Source organism: Melanotaenia boesemani, chromosome 8 (genome assembly GCF_017639745.1).
Source record: "Melanotaenia boesemani isolate fMelBoe1 chromosome 8, fMelBoe1.pri, whole genome shotgun sequence".
NCBI classification, from domain to species: Eukaryota; Metazoa; Chordata; class Actinopteri; order Atheriniformes; family Melanotaeniidae; genus Melanotaenia; species Melanotaenia boesemani.
The window spans coordinates 14056409-14078302 of record NC_055689.1 but is presented as its reverse complement, the minus strand read 5'-3'; the positions used below and the strand labels follow the sequence as shown (position 1 = coordinate 14078302).

The window sequence follows — 21894 nt, the reverse complement described above, 5'->3', positions numbered from 1 at the left end:
ATCAGTGGAGGGAAGTGAGATGATTGCGTAATGTTATGTTACCTGATCGAAAGTATCATTTCAGAGGGCAGGTGCAGCTTGTGTGTGTCCAGAGGATGATGCAAAATTTTGTTTCAAACAGTCAAAGTCCACAGATAGTTTCTTAAACTGTTTTATTGCAAGAAATATTATCCACCATTCACTCTAATCATTAAATGTGTATCAAGCAAGTAAGTCTATCCTAAATTGTTTTTATATTATCCACCATTCACTCTGTATCAAGCAAGTAAGTAAGCAAATCAAGACAAAAAGACGACGACCTGTTTAAGATTAAATGCAACCATGCTTTGGATCGTGAAATTTGATAAAGATACTGCATGTTCATAGTGGCGTTTGAAGGACTGAGATTTAACGTTTTGTGGATCCTGACCTTGTAGAATAACGTGATCTGGCCCAGCCAATCATCAGGGATCAAGCGCGTCACAGTTCGCGCCATTGTGCAATCCAACCAATCAGTAATGCGCGAAACTGAAAACGCCGGTTCTGCTGCTTGATCCCCTCCTCTTTTACTGTAGGATCTATAAAACGAACCATGGTAAGTTTTTGAAACTCTCAAATTACATAGTTGAAAAATAGTTCTACATAACGACATATCTGTTGTTTGTGTTCGAATTGATTAAATCAGGGAAATTATCGCGTGAAAAACAAAGTGATCATATTTGATCATACAACCCTAAACAGGTAAAGGACAAAGTGACTATTTTAGTCATTTGCCCTGTTCGTCTAGTAAATTATACTTAGCAGATTTTTTATATCAAACAAACATTATACCTTCAGACAGTATATCTCAATCTTGCCAAATGCTTAAGGAATATTTCACAATGATTTACTAAGAAATATAACCCACTTGCAGAACTTATAAAGCTAGAAACAGTGAATAAGAGGGGTTTTAGTTTTAGTATAAAGTTTTTTAAAACTTGTTATTTTATATCCAATTTGCATTATTATTTTTAACAATATTTTATTATGTTTAATTCATGATATCATTATTATCAGTGCTTTTCAAGTATGCAGTTTATTATTGTCCATGTTGGTTATAGTAATATAACATATTAAACATATTATGTACTGGATTGTTATTAAATGTTTTTATAATGTTTTAAAACTAATTTTTATTAAACTTCCTTGCGAGGATCCTTGCGAACATGAAACCTCTTAGGTTTTGTTTTTGTGGGTCGATTGGATCTTTATGATTATGTACTAGGCTGATGTATTCAACGCCACCCTCATTTCTCTGGATGCTGAGAAATGTCATTGTCAGCTCACGGTTTACCTCCCTGCCACACCGAACCAAACACACCTGGATGTCAAACCATACCTTTCTGACTAGACCAAGGGTCGTATCAGGAGACAGCGCAGAAGAACATCTGATTATCTTAAGGTCTGACTCAGAGATACAAGGATGGTGGAAGCTTGTGTCGTTCCAACTCTTTCAATATTGCCTTAAAAACCACATTACTGCTCTTGAACACACTGTTGCTAATGATGTTGACATCTCTTAAGTGGCGATTAATGCCGCCTCTCAAACTCCACTGTATTCTCCTCCTTCCTTCGTCGACTGGACAGAAGCATAAAACAGTCGCAAAATGTCACTGAGTCGTGGCGGTGTAGCGCTCAAAGTCGATGTCCATGTTTTTCTGAGCCAGGAAGTCTCTTAATGTTTTAACTGCCTATTTTGTGGTTTTCTTTGTGTTTACCTCATCCTTGTCATCCTTCTGTGTATATATATATGTGTATATATATATTTTTATATATATATATATATATATATATATATATATATATACACATACATATATATATATATATATATATATATATATATATATATATATATATATATATATGGCAGCACATACTCACATCTCCTTTTGCCTGGGTCATATTGCCCTGTGTAGTTCCTCTGTATATGATGCACGATGTGTAAAATGATTACATCATTCTGTCACATATATTTGACTTCATTCCAGTTTATTAGTACTTTTTTTATTTTTTATTTTTTTTTTACACTTGTTATTCTCATTCTGTTGTGACTTATTGTGTGGTCAAAGACAAATATCGTCTGTGATAGTGTTATCAACACATGTTAGGAAAATATCGTGATATCATTTTTTGGTAATATCGCCGACCCCTACTGTCAAGTCTATTTACATTAGGAATAAACAAATTAGTTTTGGCTCCCTGTGACAATGTGTTGATTTGTGGGGAATCATTTTCTCATTAATTTTGTTCATCCCGTCTGCTTCCATTATATTGGCAATTTAACATCCCGTGAAATATCTGTACCCTGACAGCTTGACATTTTTTGTCGATGCAGTTTATGCCGCTTAAGTTCCTGTGGAGTACCATCTATTTTAGATTATTGTCATTACAGGTTTTTTTTTTTTTTTTTTTTTTTTTGCTGACTCATTGACTTCTCTCTCAGTCTACCATGGTGAAGGGCAAGCCTTCATTCATGCACATCAGCAGGTTCAAATTACTATGTTCTCTTAGGTGAGCCAAACTGAGAGGCAGGGACGATAATGTGTGTACTTCTGTGGATGTGTGTGTATGTAAGTACAGGATGCATTTACTGAATACCTATGAAATATCTGTCACAAGCATTTACATATACATTGGCACTTGACATTCCTCCTCATTTCCTTTCCTTCACTTTATGACTGTTATGTTATGTGTCCAGCAAAATGCATTTACTGGAACTGATGGAGCGGAAAATGGATTTGCATCCAACTCCAAACTGTTAAATGGAAGTACCTTTTTTCTTGCTGTAGTACTATATAATAATCACTTTATTTGGTCCCATCTAATACTTTACTGTGTATATAAAGCTTTACATATGGAGGCAGGATCAAGGCTATGCTTATCGTGCTTCTTCCATTCCTGCTGTGCTTAGTATTATTTTTCTATTTACAATGAATTTATTTCACAGCTGTATTGGCTTTGTCATTTATAAAAATAAATAAATAAAAAACAGACACAAACACATAGAAAAGGGACTCGAGCTCTCTATGTTTTTTAACTCATTTCACCAAAAGGGGATTTGAAAAGCTAAATTAGGTTAAAAAGAAAATATCTGACGGCTCAAAAATGGTGAGAAGTTTTAAGCATGAAATTTGAACTCCTGTAGCTCAGGATCTTTTCTTTTATCCCACTATGTTCTGACTGGTATCAGCTTGCACAGGGTCAGCGCATAGCAGCTTTTTGTTCCCTCTGCAAGAAGATTTCCCAAATCCCTGAAATAAATACTTGTGCAGGAGATGAACTCCACAGATGATGTCAGAACCACATCTGCACACAGAGACACACAACACCAGGAGCTGTACACTGTAATTTTGTGAGCATCTCATGCTGAAAAGGTCTCTATGTACAGAAATGAAACAGACTGAAATGTGAAGTGATAGCTGTACTGTACAGAAAATACCAGCTGTGTTTATTGTTAGTTTTGACTTCATTACCCACAGTTTGATTCTTCCTCAACTATCTCAGTGGTTTGGGAGCTGCTGCTGGGTTTGAGAAAATTACTTTTGGGGAAAGGGGAGGGATGCGGGGGAGAAACTGAGTAGCAAAATGATAAGATTTCACTAGATTTCACTAAATAACACAAAAACAACAACATTCCTTAGAAAGGATTTGCTTATGTTGGACTTCTTTTTAATGGTTTCTTTATTCACATACTGTAGATGTGAAATAAGTGAGCAATCAGATTTTGCTGCTGTTATTTGCACTGTTTCCATATAAAGACCTCTCAGTGTCCGTCCGCTGATGAGCCACATGCTGAGCTGAATGTTCATTCTGTTAAAGACCCTGACATGTTTAAGCTCATTGTGTCTCTTATCTTTTTTTTGTCCTTCTGACGTTTCATATTTAAAACCTATATAAGTTTAATTTCTGTGTTTTATTGTGGTGAAAGAAGGGTTGAAGATATTGAGCATCTTACTCTGTACTCTCCCTCACAATTTCTCTGAATTATTATGCACAATTTGTTTGATTGTTGAGTATAATTTCAACCATAAATGTAATCACCCTCTTCCCTTTTTATTTATTCTTTGTAGGGGAGATTTGTTCCTTTAAGATCTTTGGTCAGGAGGCTCCATTTGAGGCAGTGGTGTTAAATCGCACATCAGGAGAAGGAGTCATGAGAGCCAGTAGCCCTGTGGACTGTGAGAGCCAGAAAGAGTACACCTTTATCATCCAGGCCTATGACTGTGGGGCTGGGCCCACTGGGGCTGACTGGAAGAAATCGCACAAGTAAGTCCAGCGTTCATGTGTTTGGGTTCTTTTCTTTTCTTTTCTTTTCTTTTCTTGTTTCCTGTTTAATAACTTCTGGTTGTTACTACAGCTGCAATGAACAGTTCATTTCACTAACTTATTAATAATTTTCTCACTTATTCAACAAAATAAAAAACAGAGAAAATATATCTTAAACGTTTTATGTATTTGTTAACTGACTAAATGACCCCCCCAGAGTGGTTGAGTCTTTTGAATCCGATTGAAACATCATGTATAGGATTAATCGTAAAGATAACTTAGAAACATTAGATGTCATTTTTATAAATACTCACGATGAAGTTACACAGACAGCTACCCAAATCAGTCTTATCAAGCATATTATGTCTTAAAGTAATGACAGAATTTAAAAACAGAGGGGAACTATCAAGAAGGTGGAGTAATGGATTTTAAATTAGCCTCATTAATGCAGTCCAAACAGACATAAAATGAACAGATTGGATCATAACTTTAAAGTGGATCAGCCTCCCCCCAGTATTTAAAACATGTGCATTTTCCCCCACTAATAAAGAACACAAAAGCAGTAGATTTGTTTTATTCTGCAAACACACAGTAACCTCATTCATTGATGCTACAATGCCTCAAGAGAACCATTCCTCTTTTTTTTCTTTTTTTTTCTAAATTAGGTAGTCATTCAATTTTTTTGTATTGTGCTATTGGTCAGCAGTGTTGGCAAAGTCTTGATCTCATTGCAATAAGTATAAATACACTCTACTTCAGGTACAATTAGCATACCATTTAAAAATATTTCAAGCTTTTAGTAAAGGGTAAAAGTACAGGTCTGTGTCATCCTTTCCCTGTATATAGCAAGAAATGCAACAAATAACTAAAAATGCATGGTAAGAACACATAACTTGGCCTTTCATGTTGTAACTTTGCCTTTTTATTAGAGAAGGCTGATCTGCTCCTCAGTGTGTGTACACCTAGGTTGACGAACACAGAATCTCTGGGTTATCTTATCCAGGACATTTTCCACCCAAAAAAACTCAAATTGAAGTAAATTCAGTGCCAAAGGTTTATATGTAATTTAAAATTAATTGATCATAAATAGGTTCAAGGGTACATTTTTTAAGATGTTACTTTCCAAAAGAAATGAAAGACTAGGGTGGAAAAAAGGACAAAACCCCTAGTTATCATTTCTTGACTTAGCAGACTTGGCAGTGAGCTTCATGGCAACATATTCCATAAACTGTTTTCCACTGATTTCTGGTGCCTCAATTCTTTGTCTTCATTTTAATTTCCAAGATGATTGTGTCATAAGCTGATTCAAGATATGCACAAATGATTACCTAAAACCTTTCCCAAATGCAGAGATTGATGTTTAATGTTCACTATTTCTGACCAATGTTGGTTATTAAAGACTGTCACCTGAAAAGAAGTGTGTTGTGATTTACAGTTCTACAGAAACAGACTTGCAGGTCATTAATAAAATGATGACATAATTACCTGAAGGTTTTTCAAAAAACTGCATGTTTGAGTTGTTTTATTTAAGTGTGTATTATTCTTGGTATGGCTGTTGAAAAATACTCATTCAAACAAGGAAGAGTCGTTACCTTTTTAAGCTCTGTCTGCTTCATTATATGTGGTTTTTAAAAAAAATTCTCTTACCCCTCAATAATGTAGCAGTGACAGCTGAGACCTGCAGATCTGTCCTCCTAATAGCCCATCCATATAATGTGCGTCACTTTGTGTGTTCATTACTATGCGAATTAGATTGACAGACAGGCAGACTGGTGTGGACAGTAGCAAATCAGACCCCCTGGCCCTTCAGCCCAAGACAAGAAGCTGCTAAAATAAGCTCCTGCTTGGTACTAAAAGGAAGAGGAGCAAGATTTATCAGCTCAGGGATCTGTGGTGATTTTTTTTTTTGTGTGTGTGAAAAATGAATGACACACAGTGTAAGTGTGTATGTTTGTGTGTGTGTCTGTGTGACATTATCACGGCATGACATTCTAAATAGGGCTCATTAAGCTAATGTCATTAATTAGCCAGATGTGCCTTCTCAGATACTTTGTGAGTTGTTGTCAGTGAAGGTCACCGGTGAAGAAAATCCCACATCTACATCATAGCTTCATTTATGGACTTTAATGCACAAATGTTCATCAGAGTGTCAAGTTTATTTCTTCTGGCAGATGAGTTTTAGTTTTGTGTGTGTGTGTGTGTGTGTGTGTGTGTGTGTGTGTGTGAGAGAGAGAGAGAGAGAGAGAGAGAGCGAGGGACAAACAGGTAAAGAGATTGGAGGGAAAAAGTAAATACAGGGGGAAAATTGTTATAAAAGGTGCAAAATCTCCTGGGGGTGAATCTGTATCATGAGATAAGCCTGTGAAATAAATGTCCACAGATGTTAGATCATAAAGAAACCAAGGCCCAGTACAATGTCTTTTAACCTTTTAACCAAGTGTCTTTAGTCTTGGTTTCCTAGAATAAATCTATTTTCAAAATAACCATCTGTGCATTAAAATACCAAGTATATCGAAGATATAGATTAATGGGACCTAATTAAGCCTTACTGATGGCCCAAGTTTCCTTTTTCCCTTACCTTTCTTTCCTCGCCCATCTATTTTTGTTGTGTCTTTGCAGTTGCTGTTCCATAACCACATTTTTGCATCCATATGTATGTTTCTCTCCTGCTGTGCTCCCTCCTTTCATCTGCTGTGTTCTGCTTTGCCCTCCTTTCAGGGCAGTCGTTCACATCCAGGTGGATGACGTCAACGAGTTCAGCCCCGTGTTTAGAGAGTCACTGTACAAGGCATCAGTAACTGAAGGCAAGATCTACGACAGCATTTTACAGGTATATGAATATGGTGCATATTTAGATATCAGTCATACATTTTTTGATTGTTAAAATCATATCAATAGGTTTTTTTTGGGGGGGGGTTTAATAATGCCACAAAATCTATTGCAAAAAATTGTGGACATTATAAAATTAGTAGTATTGATGCTTGTGTTAGCTGAGACGTCGTTGAAGGGCTGACGGACTGAACTTTGTTTTGCCCTTTCAGGTGGAGGCTTGGGACCAGGACTGTTCACCACAGTACAGCCAGATCTGCAACTATGAAATTGTCACCGCAGGGACGCCATTTGCCATAGACCGCAATGGTCAGTGTGTGCTTGCATTTGTGTGGGTTATACAGCAGTCTGGTAGGTAGTGATGTGATCTGGAGTGATGTGTTTGTCTGAGAGAAAGGGAGACAATGGAGCAGCAGAGTGCAGGAGCAGTTGATGTGCCAGGAGGATTTATTTATGGGAATGTTTTATTAAATGTATTTACACTAAAGAGTAATTTTTCCTGGTTGAATTTTCCTCCCTGAAACTTAAACACTTGAATACAAGGCTCAGTGATCTCTTAGAGATATTTTAGCTCTACTTGGGACAGATTTCTACTACAAGCAATAGCCTGTTCTCTAATAACTCTGCTGTTCTCGCCTCATTTGAACACAAACAGAATGGTTAATGTCTTGATAAAAGGAAAAAAATTCATTCCTCGGCTGTTCATGTTTCTATGATCTCACAACTTTGTGTGAACATGAAAAAGTCTCTGCTAAAGATAGCCACGAGAGAGCTGACTTTGAAACGAATCCTGCCACAGTCAATGGAAACCAAGCTTGTAAGGAAATAATACTACTGAAGATGATTCTTAAGTCACAAAGTCATAGTTGTTTTTAAGAGAAGAAGACTTGGACTCCATTACTCATGTTTTTATAAGAACCTGTGCAAAACTACAGCTTAATGGGAATATACATGTGCTGTTTTTAACCTTTATTTAACCAGGAAGGTCAATTGAGAACCAGCTCACAGTTGCAATGACAACCAGGGCCAGAGGCAACAGTAAAATGCTGCATGCACATAGCAATGATACACGTTCAAATGCAATGTACACATTTCAGAAGAAGTAAAACGATATTAAAAGTACAATAAAATAATGATTTCAAAAGTGTAAGGAGCAATTAATAGCATGAACAGCAGATGACTAAGTTAATGTAGCTACTGGAACTCAGCTTACGGTCACTGTTATGGAGAGTGAGTAAGTTAGAGGGGTTTTGCCAGTTAAGGTTTTATAAATAATGTGATACCAATGGACCATTCATGGTAGATAATATCAAGTTTATGGAGAAGACTCCTAGAAGCATTTCTGTAGATAATGTCACAATAATCAAATATTAGAAGGGTTGACATTTTAACCAGCAAGTGCTTTACAATGTAATAAAAATACAAAAATTCATTTTCTGTGTAATAAAGTTGTGAGTCGTGGGGTCAGTTTTCATCATAGTCCAGAAGTTTCTTGAGAAAGATCCATAACTGTGATAAACTCAAATTTTTCTTGTTTCCATTTATGACTGTATGTCAATCCAAGATGACTTGAAGGGTGTATTCTATTTTTATTTAGGTGTTACTCTGAGCATAACTGCCGCTATAAAATTTCAGCTCTGGGATTTACACTGCCGTTTCTCTGAGCCGCCACATCCAGGCTGTGCTGATCTGAGTGCTGTGTAATCCAAATTGAAGGGAGACTGAGGGGCTTTTGTGTATGTGTGTGTTTTTGAGTATGTTTGTACATTCTTAACTGTCTCACACCTTTCACGGTTGCATGTATTATTTTGCATCATTGCTTTTTGATTTAACCTCCCAGTTTTTCTCAGAGTATTTGACAGATGTCTAGCTGATTCCGCTTGATCTCCTCACACTCTCAATAATATTGTTTTGGAAAGAAGACATTTTTTTGGGTTAGATTTATTCTCCAAAACAATTGTAAATTTGTTCAGAGAACGAAGTGTAGTGTAGGATTTAAAAAGTAAAAGTGACTGCTGTCAAAGTGGAGCAGGCTGTCAAAATAAAGCAGAAAATACATTAAGAAAGAATTAGGACTAATTTGATTGTGAAGCAGCTTTTGAAAGAGTGATGTAAGCAAATAGGCTTTTAACCAGTAGATCAAGACAGTTTGCAGAATTGTTAACGTTATATTGAGCTACTCAACATAGAACACCCTTTTGATTTAATTTAATTTTATTATACATAGAACTTTACTCTTTGGCATTTGCACATCCAGCTTTCTTAAATTGAATTTAAATTAACAGTGTGAAAATTTGTCTTCACACAAAATGAATTACTGTTAAAAAGATCTATGATTTTTTTTCTTTTCATTCGGGGCAGATAGTCAAAGAATTGAATAAACATCTCTGTAAAGAAGACCTGGGGCCTTATTTATCAAACTGTGTGTAGTAAAGCAAACTACAGGTGGTGTCTGCTGCGCAAAAAGCAAATGCTGCGCACTAATTTTCAGATTTATGAAAGCCTGCGCACGCACGTCCTACACCTGTTTCCATTTATAAATCAGAATCAACTCTGAAGCATGCGCACGTAAGGGAACGGCTTCCCACTGCCACATGGTGGCTATAAATGGTCAGGTGGACGCCTATGGTACATATTCATCACATCATTTGCATGATGACTCGGGAGGGAAGAAGAGTTTAGAAGTAGAATTTTTCAGGGTGTGAGACTAAGATCCTGATGGACCATGCTGAAAAACGTAAAAATGTTTAATCAGTGGGCACGGCATGGGCATAACTTGTGTCAAAAAGACAGAATAGTGGCAGCAGGTGGCTGATCCTGTCATCGCAGTTTCAGAAGGCAAGACACACCAGAGGCATCGGAACATGTGGCTGGATATCTCAGTCGGTAGGGCATCCGTCTCCCATACTAAAGGCCGAAGTTCAATTCACAACCCAGAGTTGTGAATCGCTTTGGAGAAAAGTGTCTGCTAAATGACAGTAATGATGCCGGTAATTTATTTTAATTTATAAAAATATGTACAGATACATCTGAGGTTGGCAGCAGTTTATTTAGTGTTAAATAATATTTCTTTATAGTTGCTGGGTGCCCCAGTTGTGTGGGCGGTGCAGAGGGACACAATCACCACTATTAACCAGGTGGACAAGGAGTTGCGAGAAATAAAGACTGTCTTGACAGAAATTGGGACATCAGTTTAAAAAAAGCATTGTGTAAGAATAAATAAATAAAAGAAAATCCACCTCTTGTGTGTTTCATTGGCGTTGTATCACTTCTAGACCTCCAGCCTCCAGTCTGCGTCCCGCTCTGCTGCAATGACTTTCAGACTGACTTGCTGGCAGCAGACTGTCCACCTTGTTTAGCTGAATGCATTTTACAACATGTAAGTTTTGTTTCACTATGACAGAACATATTTTAGTGATTGAGGTTCTTATTAATATCATCTCCCTTTTTCCTGAAAATCCTGTTTTTTTTTCCTCGAGCGTGCGCTCTTAGGAGAATTAATATGGAATGTGCGTCTTTATTTATTTCTGCAAACAGCTTTAATATCTGACATGTGGAGTGAAAGGTAATAGTGGATTGTGCACAAAAGTCTCACATTTCACATCATTTCCTCAATTTTATTCTGTACTGTTGGTGTCGCAGTTTAGACAGTTAGACACGAAACACAGTTAGTTACTACCTGATCGGAAACATGCATGTATAAGCACTGTGGGCTGATACAGAAACTTAGATATTGGTTATGTATTGCTATACAAAAAGTCTCTGTATTATTGTAGGACAATAATTATTAGGACATATTAGCCATGTTGGCTTGGCTTGTCTTTTCAGTTATTAAGAGATAATAAACCAAATAAATGAAAATGTATCTGATTAAAATATAACCTGAAGAAACTGATGGTTCTCCTTGATGTAAAAACAAAAAAAAAGAACAAAAGAAAAAAAAAAACTAGAAAATGATTAGGATCCAGTACCTTTATTCATCTGCAGTTCAAACAGTCTGTGTAAGAGATTTTTGTTGAAACTGTCTGAGTCTGATTTCCCCTCCTGCTTTTCTCTTTTATGTCTGCTTGGCACATTTTCCTGATTTCTTTCCTTTTTTAATACTCCTGTGCACCTTTTTTCTCCCTCCATTCCTCACCTTTCTTCTCTGCCTGAAAAGTGAATCATCATATTCTCAAGTCAATAGATAAAAACAACAACAAATAATTTCAAATGCTGGACACAGCTTAAACTTTATGGACTGGTTTTCAGATTTGTAAGTTTCTTATTCTTAATGTGTTTGGTTTTTGGTAAATACTGTTAAAAATACTTTTTTACTGTGTAAAAGATGCTGTTTGTTTCCAGTTTCTTTTTCTATGGTAACTATGAGAGAGATGTGTGAACGCAACTAAAAAATGAAACTGTTCTAAAAGCTAAAATGAAATTGGTCATTTTTTTCCTGCTGTTTTAATGATTCTCAATTATACAACAGCCTGTTGTATAATTGTTCAAAGGTTGTGGTTCTCTAGGGAAACACAATGACAAGGATCAGTGAATATTGGTGCATAATGTGTAAATAAACAACACACAAACATTCAAAGAGCTCTTAGTTGACCTTCAGGCATGGTGTTAGCCCACACCACACCTGAATGCCCGACCAAGTAAGACTCAAGGAAGACACCACTTCCAAGTCTGTGCACCAAAAGCAACAAAATTATTCTCATCAAGAAAAAAATAAACATCTCAACATTAAAAAATGGTGGAGGCTTTATCCTTCTGTGAAATTGTTTGGTTTCCTCTGGTAAAGGAGGTACTGAATGTATAAAACTAATGTTGAAATCCGATAACTACCAAGGTGCTCTTTAATGAAATCTGTGAGCATATGTCAGGAAACTGGACTTGATATGAAGGTGTTAAATTTTTCAGAAGAACATGCAGCGCACCTCCGGCAACATGAAGAACTTGTTAAAAAGATGGACTGTTTTAAACTGGCCAGCAGTGAGTCCTGATCTATAGCTCATAAACCTTTGGAGAGAGTTCAAATCTGCTAATAATATAATTATTCCTAAAAGCATAGGAGTAATTGAGTGGTAGAGAGTATTAACACACAACTACATGACGCTTCTAGATGCAAAAGAAAGGCCCTTCAAGGCTATAATTGCCATCAGAGGTTCTGAAAGCATATTAATCAGAGTCAAGGGTATATTTTGAAATTTATTTTTATTCTTATTTTTAAGCTACTATAGCAACATGTATTAAAAGACTATATTTATACATTGATCAGTTTTTTATACTACATACTCCAATTCAGAGGCGTGGGGAAGTGGGAGCCAATTAGCAAGCGAGAGACAAACATTTATACTACAATATTCTCAATAATGTCCTTGAAATTAATCTTATCCCTGTACTGGTTGTATAAGTTCACCAAAATCATGATAAGTTTCTTGCGATGTTCCATTTAAAATGCATGTTTTTTGTCATAAATTTCTCCATTCATAATATTTTTGTTTAAATTCCTCATGTATCTTTGCCTCAGCAGCTGGACTTAATTTGTTTTGTTTAATTTTTTTTTATCAAATTTAACTCTTCATGAGACAGAATGAACGAACAACAAGGCAGCAAGATGTTGAGAAAATAAAGAAATAAAGAATATAACAGTATAGTCTAACCCAAATGACATTTTTTCTGTCAGCCGGTGAAAATTTGCAACAACAAATGCACCTAAACAAAAACATTACAAACTTGGTGGGAAAAAAAGAAATCTGTAAAAACAACTGTAATGATATTTAAGTCTGTTACAGTGGCGATTTGTTATTTTGAACACATTGCCAACAAGACACATTATCAGTGTAAAATTTCTCATGAAAGAAAGAATAATTAATTTTAATGTTTTAAAATGTTGTTTGACGTTAGCTGGTTAGTGGGTTGCACTGCAAGATTGTGACCTCAGTATAAAACCCCGTCTAGCTGTGGCATCTAAGGCATGTTTGTGAAAATCTACATCCCTGCGGTATTTCCTTTTTCTCACTCTCACCGTTTCTACACTGTTACCTCGGTGACCACTGAAGATAATCCATCATTGCAGTTCTGCACTGACTGCCTACAAAGAGGTTTTATATTCACATGCAATATGCAATACAAGGTTGCTGAACCATAACTTGTCTTTACTTTTTCTCTTTTTTTTTCTTTTTTTTCTGCAGGAGCGATTTTCTAAATGCTAAGTCGGTTGGAATTATTGCTCAGTGGAGCAATCATTATTTCTTATTGTCAAACGAACACAACATTCTAATTTCCCAGGTTGGTAAATAATCTTCATTATTTTTCCATTGTTTTTGTCCCCTTCAGGTAATATCAGAAACACAGAGCGGCTGGCTTATGACAAAGAGCAGAGCTACAAGATTATAGTGTCTGCATTTGACTGTGGTCAGAAGAAAGCCAAGGAGGATGCAGTGGTGCATATTGAAGTCAAGCCAGTCTGCAAACCTGGATGGCAAGGTTAGAGATAAAGAAGCAACCAATACAATATTTGCGTTATGCCTTTTCTTGCAATAATTAACAGGAACTGCCATATAGCTATGTTGGTGTGAAGGGAAATTGCTGAAATGTACCTGAATCTAAGAAATGACTTTAACATGAAGGCAGACAATTCAAAGCAGTTTTTGGACATATTTCCTGCTTAGAAAGAATTTGATCTCATTTTAGAATGAATGTCGGAAATACAAGGGCCTGACAGAAACCTTTAGAGAGGAAGCTGACTAGAGTTTTTTTTTTTTTTTTTGTCTTCCTCCTTTAACATGCCAACATCTTGGCATTCGAATCAGCCCATCTCCCTTGCTGCTTCACCTGTCAGCACCGACAGCATCTCAGGAATCAAACTCACACTAGAATAAGAGAGAAAGATAAGAGGAAAGGGTGAAGAAAGAGGCTGAATGGACAGACAGTTCAGGAGAGAAAGCAAACAAAGTTCCTGTGATGGGGAGAGTGTGCTGGTTTTTTTTTTTTTTTTTTTTTGTTACAGCCTTAAGAACAAAACACAGATCTACGTCATTTCTTTAAATGACTTGTCCAGTTGTCTTACACTGCATGTGTCCCTATTGAAACACTAATGTAATACAAAGCTGCAGTTTCATCATGTACAATATTTATAAGAATATAAATTCATTAATTATTGTAAAATCAAAAGATAAATTGACCAGAGAATAAATCATTTCATAAATCCATGAACCACATTGTAGCCAATATCTAAAGTGTAAGCACTCAGACAGCCCAGACCTTCGCCAAGCCATTGTAATTTTTTATGTCAGTGATTGTGAGCATTAGTTTTTAGAAGCTCTATTAGCAAAATTATTCCTGTCTCCCCATGGGCAGGCGCAAACCTAAAGGCAGATTTATACTCGCGCGGTGTCTGTGTCACCGCCGTAGGCACCACGTACGTGCACCTCTTCCAGACCTGACATTCACCCCTGCTACACAGACGGTTACGCGGAGGTACTCCCTTGTGATTGGTCAGTTTGGGTTCATATGTTGCTGAATATCTGGATGTTCTCACTGAATTTGTGTGATAACCACCGTTTTTAAAAACAATAACCAGTGGATCAAGTTGATGAGAGGCTGATCGATTAATTTCTTCTACAAGCTAATAAAGACACTGAACCATGCTGGACGCCATTGTTGTTTTAAAGACAGAAAATACCCACTGAACTGAAGTAAGCCATCAAAAGAACCTGAAGAGTTTGCCGGCCGATACCACCCCTGTTGCCACCTTCAGATTAGGAGGAGAAACTGCAACACAACACCAAAACGCATACCGCTTACGCTCGAATGCGAGAGCAAACTCACAAGCGTCACCTACGCCGTAATCGACAGCACGCACCCACCGCATTAATCCACCTTAAGTCACAATTTGATGGTGACCACGATCAGCTTGCCAGTGAAAACAAACTCTGCATCATATGTCTGTGTTGTAGTGCCACTTGTTGTTATAGTTTTAAGTTTACGCCATCGGTTTTTTATATAAAATTATCTATAATATCATACAGTTATATTGATACCTGCAGTGTCAAGGTTAGAAAAAGATATGAGGCGAAGCTCGTGGCAGTAGGACTGAATAAATGTCCTTCTGTCTATCCACCGTCCGTCAAGTGTTTGAGCTGCTACCAAAGAAACATTTAGAACAAAAACTGTCAACAGACGTTTTTTTATTGTTATAACAGCAATAAATGTTTTACTGAGCAGTCACAAATGTTCTGAACAAAGTGTCAATTATTTCAGAAGACTCCAAGATTCCCCTTCTGGGATTTTGTGTTTTTTCAATAGTTTGGACAACAATCTCACAACGATAGTGAAAGAAATATGTTTATGACAACCAACCAAAACACAATGATTTTGGCAAATTTAAAGGAAACTACAAAAATTAAATAAAAATCTTAGAGGAAGAATGCTGAAAATCCAATGATATTACGTTTTAGCAACCTTTTGTTTTCACCAGCAAACGAGCCGGATGTGACAAAGTTCAACGATGTTCCTGGATACTTTATCCTGCCATGCACCTGTAAAGAATCTTTTAAAATATTCCTGGATCCAGGCAGTGATCCAGATCACCCCCAATATCTAATCACCTGTTCCATATTCCATATCGGCCTTGGAAAAGGTAATTAGGTGATAATCATGCGACAGATGTTAGATTTTGCATAATTCATAGGACATTTGTGAAAGTGGTAACAGGAAATGATAAGAAAGATGCAACAGAGAGTCATTGCCTTTTATATTGAGGGTTTTTAATCCAAAGTCAAGTTTCTCCAATAAGAAAAAGGTGGAGAAGAAAAAATCTATTTCACATTGTCATATTTCCATTGCTCCAACAAACACTGTCAGAATTGTTATAAAACTGGTTTTTAAGACTTGCAAGTGTTTATTGGGGATCGTGGCAGTAACGACTTTGTTGCCTGTAAGTGAAAACATGCACCTGCAAAGATCTCCTGAGTTTATATCTCTGCGATGGCAGCTTGGATGAACATAAGTTATACTGGAGCTGATTGTTTGCTATTAAAATTCAGACCGTCATCTACAGTATATGGTGGATTATGACCTGCAAATGACTTCTGCTGAAATACAACTAAGTTTGACCTAGTAAATTCAGATTTTAAGTGCTACTGATATTTTTCGACATGTAAAATCTAGTGTAACTGGGAGTTGAAGCACTTAGTTATAATGTTGTTTCCTCATTTATGCTCAGCCAAGTTGTTGCATTTACCTTTGACTTAAAAAGTGTCTTAAATGTTCTCTCTTTTTTTTATACTACCCCAAATATATTTTCTAAGTCATATTATGGATATCAAGCTAATGACAAAGAACAACTTATAGGTATGTGTTATGATAAAAGGTGATCCTTTTAAAAGAAAAAGGGTAGTTGAGCCATGATAGAGATGATGTTACACACAAGATCAATCAGTTCATATACATCTCTTACTCAAATGGATGTGAAGAAGTTGTTTAGGGTTTTGGTATATTCAAGGAGGGAATCTCTGTTAGCATATTGTTGAAGCGTTCAAGTTACTGAGAGAAATAGTAATGCATTCAGGCTGTGAAGTAGCACAATACTTTCATCTAAAGGTCATCCTAACATTAAAAATTTAGCTCAAAAGGCTTGGAGAATTAAACCACATGAGAATAAAAAGCAGGAGCTATTTCTGACCAAAACATACAGGTTAGCCAAGAACATGGAACCACTGAAAAAATATCAGCTGGATGTGAACGCTTGTCCTCTTGATAACATCTTCATCAATGTTCCATTATTTTCTTCATAATTTTGGCTAATAGATATAAAGTACAACCATCAACCCACGTCAGGCTTAATCTAAAACCATTACAGATAGTAGCTTTGCACTATGAATAAAACATAATGCAATGATGCATTCAAACCCATTTTCCTCTACACTCCTCCGTAACCTCATTTATTGTGTGTGCAAAAGGTTGGCTATGCTTCCGAAGCTGCTGTTAAAACATGTCTCCCTGCCACTTATTGCAACTCACCTCTGCTTCCTTGATCACAGTGTGTTTCTGTTTGTGATTTAACTGAATACATATATCATATCATATCATATCATATCATATATCATATCATATCATATCATATGCACAGTCCTACACACATTTATGGGGCAAATCTTTTTCACCACTCAAACTGAAGGCTTCATGTACACACAGGTTTACTGTTACCATTTAAAATAAAAATACAATACTGGCTGCAGGACTCAGTTACAAACTGAGCAGCTCCCTTTTTTAATCTAGCTTGAAAGTGAGATTTCAGTTTCCCTTTGGCTTGAAACTGTGAAACATTTGACTGTGCAAGCTCCAAGCTCTCAAGCTGCCTACCAGTTTAGGTGCATGTCATCATCTCGTTCTGTATGCTGATTTTGAAACCAAGCACAGCAAATTCAGTTTTGTTGTTAATCTTTTTTTTAAATAGTTGATTTTGCTGCCCCAGCTCAGTGAATCTACTTTGTTCAGCTATCTCAGTCTGTCTGTATGATCAAATTATGAAGATAACAGATTCAAGAAAAAAGTCAGTTCAAGTGATCTGTCTAAGAGTTGTCTACTTTTAAGAAGTGAAGCTTATGACACTAGTGTCTGTGCTCAAACTGTTGCAATCATTTCGATCCTTTAAGGCTGGAACAAACGGGTGGACTATGAGCCCGGGACTGGGAGCAAGCAACTGTTTCCCAAAATGCATTTGGAAACCTGTGGAGGTCCCTTGTCTGGCGTGAAGGCGATGGTAGAGCTGCAGACAAATCACATCGGAAAGGGCTGTGACCGTGAAACGTACTCTGAAAAGTCTCTGCAAAAACTCTGTGGTGAGTAAAGCAAAAAATAAGAGAGAGTATAAATAGAAGTAAAGAAGAGGGATGTCCTGTTTAGATAGTGAGGTGCTGAGATAGTGATATATATATATATATATATATATATATATATATATGTATATATATATCACTATGTGTATGTGTGTGTGTGTGTGTGTTTGTGATACATTTGATGATGGTAATTCTTTAAGTCTGTTGATCCTGGAAAGGGTAAAGCCAATTATTTTTTCATTATTTATGAGGAACATTTTGTATATTTAACATTTAGAATGTATTTAAAGTTTATTTAGAAAGGCTCATTTAAAAATGTTGTCTGAGGAGAAATGCCCTGAGTGGTTTATCTCCTGATTGGCACATCCAGGTGCAGCATCAGGCAGCACCGACCTCCTTCCTGCCCCCAGCCCTTCCACAAACTGGACAGCGTCTCTGCTCACTGACAACGGACGAGACAGCGACCTCATCTACAGATTTGATGGGCGTCAGGCTGCAAATATTCCAGATCACATGGTGCCCCAAAACCTGACGGACCAATTTACCATAGCTACATGGATGAAACATGGGCCCAGTCCTGGACTCAGAGCTGAGAAGGAAACTTTGCTGTGCAACTCTGACAAGACAGGTGAAAAAATAGTCATAGCACAATAACACTTTTCTTCTTTTTAAGGATATAAAATACACTTTTTTCAGATATTGAAACCCAGAATCTCAACCATTTATCAAATTACTTCAGTGTTGTACAGGTGGTTAACAATGTTTAGACTGGGTAATACACATATGACCTAAATTATTATCACAAATTGTTTCATAAGAGAAAACCAGTCAGCTGATTAAAATATTTTTCGAGAATACAAGTTCGTCACATTTTGTCAAATATTCCCTTCTACATAGTGAAATCTTTTTTTTTTTTACATTTTTTACCTTAAATAATTATATCTGAGCTTTTAAATAGTTATATTATTCCGTTATTATAACTGAATAATCCTAAGTTTCCTCAATGCTTCCATAAAAAGAAAACTAAGAGGTTATTTTTCCAATATACAAAAAACATGCAAAGACACACCCAAGATTATCACATTAAATTTTGTCCATAAATAAAGGAAAGCATAAAGGTAACATGGCAAACCTAACTGGACCTACTGAAACGGTAACCACACTTATGAACCTAGTTCAGGCAACTGAAAAGAGACCAAGTTTTCAAACCGTTGTACTCAATGAAAACTTTTCAAAACATCAATCACCTTTATAAATAAAGCATTCTTCGTCTGTGAGGTTATTTTGTAAATGAAAAAACTGGTATAATTTCTAATTAGATTTAAATGTAAGCGTCTGCTTTTGTGACCGTGTATGTTTGCGATTTCCTGTTGCAGAGATGAACCGCCACCATTACTCCTTGTATGTTCACAACTGCCGCTTGGTGTTCCTGCTCAGAAGAGATTTCACACAGATCGACACATTCAGACCTGCTGAGTTCCACTGGAAACTGGAGCAGGTGAGGAGCATATATGTTAAATGTGCATGCATGTCTCTCTGGTTGTAGGCTCGTTTTTGTGAACAAAGATTTAGGATGGTGCTCTACAGCAAGTGAAGGACTACTGGTATTTGTGTAGTGAAGGGAGCTTTCCAATCTAATTACCACACAGATGTACACACACACAGATGCACAGACCAGAAGTGGAATATCTGCTTGGTTATTGATAATAGCTTTCCCAGCAGCAGATCTCCCTCATCTGTCATGTGTCAGGCAGTGAAGCTTTGTGTTCAGTCCTGTAGAGTTGCATCATAGGATGTTGCTTCAGCTACTGTAGAACACAAACAAAAAACTCAATTCAAACCAAATGTTGCAGTGTTTCTCCTATTTAAGTTAGACAGATGCGCTCTCTGGCATTTTCAAAAACCTTTGAATTACGTAAGCTGCATTGCAGGCAGTTTTGGAAACCTCAAGCCTTCAACGAGACAGCTTTTATGCCTTCTCCCTTTACAAGACTGCAATCGGGGTCAGACGAGTGATGTTGGAGCAGCCAAGTTTAAATGAGTCATTGAAGTAAAAGCTTGAATGAGAATCATCTAGCTATAACGTATTCAGAAACTCTAGCTATCTGGCCAATCACTAAGTAGAAAAATTGTACTGTATATAATAAGATATAATCTAAACAGTTTTAAAGATAAGCTGCCAATGAATTCTCCTGTAGGCGACTCTTATTTTTACAGACTCTCCCATGCTGAGTACTGTAATAATCAATGGTAGTTATGAATCTAATCTGAATTTGATCTACTTGTTCACCTCTGGGAAGCAGGATTTATTCGCCTCATTCTGAAATTATTCAGAAATGCCTTATAATTGTGGCAAATTATTAGGAGCTTTAGAGTTTTAGCTCACAATGTGGAAAGATTTGTAAATGGTCTTTTTTTCACTTGTGCCACCACATGTTGAAATAAATGCCTCAGCCTAAAACTCTTTGTTTGGGATTATTACCCAAAGATTTGTAAAGACATAACATACAAAACTATATAGTAATTTTTGCACATTTAATTCATGTGTCAGGAGGTAAATGAACCATTCCTTGTGGGAAAATAAACCACAGTGAGTTTTTCTTGGCGCTACCTGTCATTGTTCTGGTGTGTTTCTTCTTGCCAAGAAAGAAGTTTATTACAGGCCACAGGTTTAACAAAATTCATTTTTCTCAGGTTTACCAACCAGCCAGGTTTTTGTTTGTTCCAGGTCAAAGGTAGATTAAAAAGTGTTTTCCACAGTCCACTGTTCGTTTCCCCTGAGGCCCTCAGACGTGAATGTGACAAAGAGAAGGGCATCCAAGCTGCAGACTGCTAAGTTTTCTAAGCAAACAACCTCAAGACATTAAGGGTGTTTGTCATTCTCTCTGTTTCACAGCCGTCCTCGTATTCTGTTTCCCTCATCCAGTGCAGTCAAACACATTTTGTGATTCAGCAGTGCAGACACTCATTAAATATGAAAGCAAATTGGTCTGAAAATTGAGAACTGCACAAATGAACAGTGAAGAAGAAAAATAACAACTCAGTGATTCAGCTGAGCTTACTGCTGCACTACTACTGCTCTACTAATGCTGACTTGGAGGGGCAGAGCTTTTGGTTTTCAGGCCTGTTTCCCATGGAACCAGCTCCCAGTGTGAGTGCAAAATGCTGACACACTGTTTTAAAGTCAAATCTTAAAACATACTTTTTTAAAAGAATTTATATTTAATTGATTTATTTACTTTATTTATTTACTACTATTTTACTGTAGTGTTTATTGCTTTTATTACTGCTATTTCCAAACAGATGAAGTATATTTAGAAGATGATAAGACAACCTTAACTTATGAAGAGAAATTGGATTTACTACACAGTCAGTGAATATAAACTTTTAACTCGAACAAATCAAAATTATTTAGATAGAAATTAATCAAAAGCAAACACACACCAGGGAGATACTTTATCCTCAGTGATATGACTCATCGGCAGAAGGTATTTTGCAGCACCAGCCATCATATATTTGTTAAATACTCCTTGCATCTTAATTCTGTTAATTCCTTCTATCACTTTAGGGTCAGTTTCTGCAGTAAAATAATATTTAAGCAAAGAACAATAAACATTGTTGTGTCTGTCCAAATAGTGGGAGATACTGTAGAGAACGTTGCTTCTTTTCCTACTGAGGAGAGACATGTAAACTATTTGTCAAATCATTGCTGGACATTACACTACAGCTGAAAACATTTTGAATGAATCTAAGCTCCTGTATATTTACAAGATATGGTATACTGTGAATTAGTGATGCGCAGGCCGCCCCCTAACCCGCGGGTCCTGCGGGTTACCCGCGGTTCGGGTTGGGGCGGGTCAAAGAATTTTCGCTTCACTGCGGGGTGGGTTGGTGTGGTTTACTATTCTGAAATATCTAGTTCTATCTATTAATTTTATTTTTTGTCAAA

General features: G+C 36.7%; 1 protein-coding gene across 1 annotated transcript in view; it reads left to right on the top strand.

Annotated features, from left to right (window-relative positions):
• clstn2a (calsyntenin 2a) overlaps positions 1–21894 on the top strand; it is a 157773-nt gene that overhangs the window by 110926 nt on the left and 24953 nt on the right. Inside the window, exons 3-9 of the mRNA XM_041993079.1 lie at positions 4092–4287; positions 7006–7117; positions 7329–7425; positions 13441–13590; positions 17763–17948; positions 18316–18573; positions 19322–19443. Coding sequence (XP_041849013.1) covers positions 4092–4287; positions 7006–7117; positions 7329–7425; positions 13441–13590; positions 17763–17948; positions 18316–18573; positions 19322–19443 — 1121 coding nt within the window. The remainder of the gene's footprint in view (positions 1–4091; positions 4288–7005; positions 7118–7328; positions 7426–13440; positions 13591–17762; positions 17949–18315; positions 18574–19321; positions 19444–21894) is intronic.